This window comes from Cyrtonyx montezumae, unplaced genomic scaffold, assembly GCF_038088225.1.
Source record: "Cyrtonyx montezumae isolate F1298 unplaced genomic scaffold, pur_monq_1.0 scaffold_3, whole genome shotgun sequence".
Lineage (NCBI taxonomy): Eukaryota > Metazoa > Chordata > Aves > Galliformes > Odontophoridae > Cyrtonyx > Cyrtonyx montezumae.
In genome coordinates, this window is record NW_027072034.1 from 53,333,663 (window position 1) to 53,338,472 (window position 4,810).

The 4,810-nt window shown below is 50.1% G+C and overlaps 1 protein-coding gene across 1 annotated transcript; it reads right to left on the reverse strand.

Moving 5' to 3' along the window:
• Positions 1 to 588: 588 nt before the first annotated feature.
• On the reverse strand, positions 589 to 3,541 carry RPL8 (ribosomal protein L8). The gene is made up of 5 exons (XM_065741586.1): positions 3,366 to 3,541; positions 2,278 to 2,419; positions 1,808 to 2,026; positions 1,002 to 1,117; positions 589 to 788 (listed from the first exon to the last, which is right to left on the reverse strand). Exons 1-5 carry the CDS (start codon positions 3,501 to 3,503, stop codon positions 630 to 632), a joined length of 774 nt encoding a protein of 257 aa, XP_065597658.1. The 5' UTR covers positions 3,504 to 3,541; the 3' UTR covers positions 589 to 629.
• Between the last annotated feature and the right edge of the window lie 1,269 nt (positions 3,542 to 4,810).

A 4,810-nucleotide genomic window follows, 5' to 3' on the forward strand; every position in this document is an offset into this window, starting at 1 on the left:
GCTGCTCAGGAGAGAACCTCAGCTTTAGGTTATGTTGACAGCTTTACTTTTCCCAAGGCCACATGAGTAAAGCTGCGGGACTCAACTATTTATCATTAACAAGAAATGAGATAGAAGATGCTTTTGACCCTCTTCCACCCCCCAGCCCAATAAAAAAGCAAAGCTGGCTTTTCGTAAGACAACAGCTTTTCTTATGTGACAGAAAACAGTGTTGAGACTACCTAGCTCAGAAAAATCAGTACCTATTAAACATTTCAGCAAGATGGATAGGTTATATCAGGTACTCAAGGCATTTCTTGACTGATTAGTAATGCTCTGTCTGGTGTATGGAAGGTAACTAGGACAATGTCAATGTGACAGTGCTCTGGAACATCTGGACAGGAGAGCATCTGCACAGTGCTATTCCAGGCTGTAATTCTGCTTACAGGGTGAAAGCACAAGCTGAAAGAATACCTAACCTGCCTTTTTTTAGGGATTAGGGAGCTGGTAGCATAGAGAAAGCTACATTCTCACCACTCACACTCTGTTAAACACTATCTCCATTTTCAGCAGCACTTGAACAACAGACAACTTGAACTTCACACAAGCTGAGTTTTACAAATTTATTCTTTAAGCTCCACACTGGGGGTTTAGTTCTCCTTTTCCTGCACAGTCTTTGTTCCACGCAGTCTACCCGTACGACGAGCAGCAATGAGACCAACTTTGCGCCCAGCGGGAGCATCTCTCCTGATGGTTGAAGGCTTGCCAATGTGCTGATGGTTACCTCCACCAAAGGGATGCTCTACAGGCTGTGGGAAACAGAAGTCAGCTCATCAGTACAACAGAAGTATCATTTAGCAGCAATCAATTGATTTCAGGGAACAAGAAGTTCAACTGCTTCATTTGTGACAGAGCAATTAACTGTCATGGGCTGATAACTCTAATTAAAAATGTAACACCTGGCAGCCTGCCCTGCAATATGCCCCCACCACCAGGCCAAGAAAGGCAAAGTGAAGACTCACGTTCATGGCCACACCACGGACACGTGGCCAGCAGTTTCTCTTCGCCTTGTATTTATGGTAGGCACGGCCAGCCTTCAGGATGGGCTTGTCGATACGACCCCCACCAGCAACAATTCCTGAAATATATCACAGCAATAGCAACGTGCAAGCACAACAGGTGAGATGTGGGAGAGGATGCCTGAGAACAAAACCAATTCCCCAAAGTACTAAATCCTAAGAACAAAAGTCACAAAACCGTGACAGGAAGCTTATCAACAGCGTCCTCAAATAATCCACAGAGTGTATCTGAACCACTGTTTTCCAGCAGTCACATATGAGATCACATTATCCACACAGCTGCACACTGAATAGTCTGTTAAGTGAGAAGAACAGACTAAATTTTCATGTCTTCTGACTGGAAGCAGGGACCCTGGTAACTTCATTCTCACCAATACAAGTACAGTGGCTCAAATCCAGGAGCTTCCCCTGCTCCAGTCCCGGGCAAGCACTACATCCAATGGCATTTGCTGGCAGAGTTCAGCAGCCAAATGCAGAACAAGCTTCATAAAACCTCTGCTATAATATTGCTACTCACTGTTAGGCTTTCCAGAACATTTCCCTTAATTGGTGACACCGTAGCATTTAGTACTAAAGCTGCTACGGGTTAAGTCAGTTGTTTTTTTTTCCTAACTTTCCTTAGTCTAGTCAAATACACTTCTAAATTAGGCTGTTCTCTAGCTAGCACTGGGAACAGGGTCCATCTTGACAGCGTGCTGAGCAGCGCATCAGCTCAGCTAAAAGACAAGTTCCTAGCTGTCACTGCTTACCGACAACAGCTCTGTTTGCAGAAGAAATCACCTTCTTGGAGCCAGAGGGCAGCTTCACTCTGGTTTTCTTGGTTTCAGGGTTGTGAGAGATAACAGTAGCATAGTTGCCAGAAGCACGGGCCAGCTTCCCTCGGTCGCCAGGTTTCTCCTCAAGGCAGCACACGATGGTGCCCTCTGGCATGGTTCCAACAGGCAGGACATTGCCAATGTTCAGCTGAGCTGCAAAGCAATCACAGAGCACCGACAGCTTTGGTCAGACTCCAGAGGCAGTGCTCTGACCACAGCTCTATTTAACACAGGTCCACGTGCACAGAAGGGCGCTCCATTCGTGCCTGCATACCAACAAGTGAAGCTACAGCCTTTGTAAGGGCTCCCAGCTGCACCTCAGCATCCCATACTCTGTATTCAGATGTTAGCTGCTTTAAGCCTCCTGAAACCCCCTAGGCAATGTAAGTTTGGTCTCAGCTCACCTTTCTTGCCGCAGTACACAAACTGACCCGTGTGGATACCCTCAGCAGCAATGAACAGCTCGGTCCTCTTCTTAAACCTGTACGGGTCACGGAATGCAATCTTGGCAAGGGGGGCACCTCGGCCAGGATCGTGAATGATGTCCTGTGGGAGCAAAGATGTGCTTTGGAACAGCTCACAGAGTGTGTCACAGGATCAGCAGAAATCAAAGAATTACAAAAACTGAAGATGATTGCTAGTTAGGCAATTCTCACTCAGAGCCCTCATTTTTAGGGCAATCTTGATTTTTCCAGAAGTAAGTTGAAAATAAACTCACATGTGACAATACCACTTCACGTATCTCTACCACAGAACAGCAACTTGTTTTGCAAGTATTTCTAAACTTCCAGGTGGTATTAAGTATACCCAATTTATATTAAGACCTCCCCCAGCCCCCAAACAAGGGAGCACAGACTGTTTCTTCTTCACTTAGTTCACTCAGAAAAGAATCCAGTTCAATTAGGTTCCAACATACAACAGTGCCCAGATGACAGGTAAGTGATCGAACCTCTAAGATTTGGTGCATCTGGGAAAACCCAGACTGTGATAATGCCAATCAGTAACATGTTTTCTGCTCTTTTCAATCCCAATCCTGGGTGAAAAACTTGCACACAAAGTCACCCATCTACTTTTTTCACCTCAAACTCACTTAAGTGCCAAAGCAACTCTTTCTGCACTCTTAAAGATAACATTATTCTGAAGGGGTGAGGCTGTGGTTGGATTTTTGGGACCCTTAGCTAAGTACCATGCCCCAGCTCAGAGCCTTCACCACCAATAACTGACAAGCTCCTGCAGCATTCTGCCTGAAACACTACCACAGCCCAAACGAAAGGTAACTCTGCCCCAGTGGGCTGTACTTATTAAGACTGTTCTTTTTTTGTAAGTGTGTTCTACTATGACAACCCTCCTCACGTTTCCCTCAATACATCAATACAGAGAGTTCCTAAGGGACAGGACCGATTAAACCAGCCGCCAGCAGCCTAAAGCAGTCAGCTCTGAGGTTATGGGGACGCAGGTATCGGGGCTCGCTGAGAGCGCTCTCCTCTCTTACCTTGACGATGCCCTTGATGTAGCCGTGCCTCTCGGCGAAGTCGACGGCGCGGAGCTTGGCCGGGCCCTTCCTGTGCTTCACGTGGGCGCGGAACACGGAGCCCGCTCCCTTCCTCTGGCCCCGGATGACGCGGCCCATGGCGCTCTGCGGGAACAAGCAGCAGTGCCGCGCGGGCCGTTACCGCCGGCGACATCGAGGCGGCCCTTCCCCCCGGCCCTCCCCCGGGACGGCGGGGCGATAGGCGAGGAAGAGCGGGGGCAGGCAGAAGCGGCGGCTCGGCCGCGGCCTAGGCGCGGATGGCGGCGGATGGAGGAACGCGGCGGAGCAGCACCCACCTGCACTGCGGCCTCGCCGGGAAAGAAGGAAGCGCACACGTCACCGCGGCGCCACCGCACTTCCGGCGCGCCGAGGGCGGCTGCGGGCGCGCTGATGTGACGTCACGCCCAGGCACCGAGCCCCTCTCGGATGTGACGTCAGCCTGGGGGCGGGCTGTGGCTGCGCGCTCCGCTCTGAGGCGGCGGTGTTTCTGGTTGGCTCGTTGCGAGTTAGCAGCGCGCTCCTCGCTGTACGCCCGCCCCATTCATTGGTGCCCTGGCTCTGCAGTGACTCTTAAGTACCGCTAAGCCTTCCCCCCAGAGTGCCATCCCTCGTAGCGGGCTCTGAGTCACGGTCCCCGAGGAGCAGGTTGGGTGTTCCAGAACGTTCCTCAGGAGGAGCAGTGAGGCAGTGGCACAGGCTGCCCAGGGAGGTGGTGCAGTCACCGTCCCCGGAGGCGTTCAAGAGCCGTGCGGATGTGGCACTGAGGGATGTGGGCAGTGGGCATGGTGTGATGGGAAGAATCAGAGCCTTACAGGACAGCCTGAACTTCCACATAATGCCCGTATCACCTGCGGGCTGCCCTGCTCACTCCTTTCCATGTTCTGTGTAGCAATTTAAGTAAGGAGTTGGTCATCAATTACACAAGAGGTTACATGGTTGTGTAATGATTTACTGCACTCAATTGATTTTATTGTCTGGCATGAACTATACTTTGCATTCATTTTATTACTATTTATTTAATTCATAGCACAGTCTTGCAGTGCTATTACCAGGAAATTGCAACCTTCAATTATATCACGGGCTTGGTCAGTGCTGTGACATGGAGGGTGAGTCCGAAACCAGAGCAGTCCCTTGCTCCTCCCCATCAGCTTTTTGGATATTCTGAACATTGTTAGAAATGTCCGTACCACGACAGCGGGAAGAGTTCTCAGCTCACTGCCTCAAGAGATGCTGTTTGAGCCCTTCCTCCCAGCAATGCTGAACTGTTGCTGTTCATTCGTTTCACCGCAGCACCTCAGGCTGTTTCTGCCTGGTCAGAGCATGCTGCATGCCCAAAGTTGCCATCCCTCTCTTGTCTAAACCAACCCTTAGCACTTTACTGTCAGAGAAAACCAGGAGACAGACAG

What these genes read in the sequence shown, in the direction of transcription:
- RPL8 (XM_065741586.1), bottom strand. Translation starts at nt 3,503, where the DNA reads ATGGGCCGCGTCATCCGGGGCCAGAGGAAGGGAGCGGGCTCCGTGTTC. An exon ending in TGTGTACTGCGGCAAGAAAG is followed by an intron (nt 2,027 to 2,277) that starts GTGAGCTGAGAC and finishes ATTGCTTTGCAG; the next exon opens with CTCAGCTGAACATTGGCAAT. An exon ending in TCCGTGGTGTGGCCATGAAC is followed by an intron (nt 789 to 1,001) that starts GTGAGTCTTCAC and finishes TGTTTCCCACAG; the next exon opens with CCTGTAGAGCATCCCTTTGG.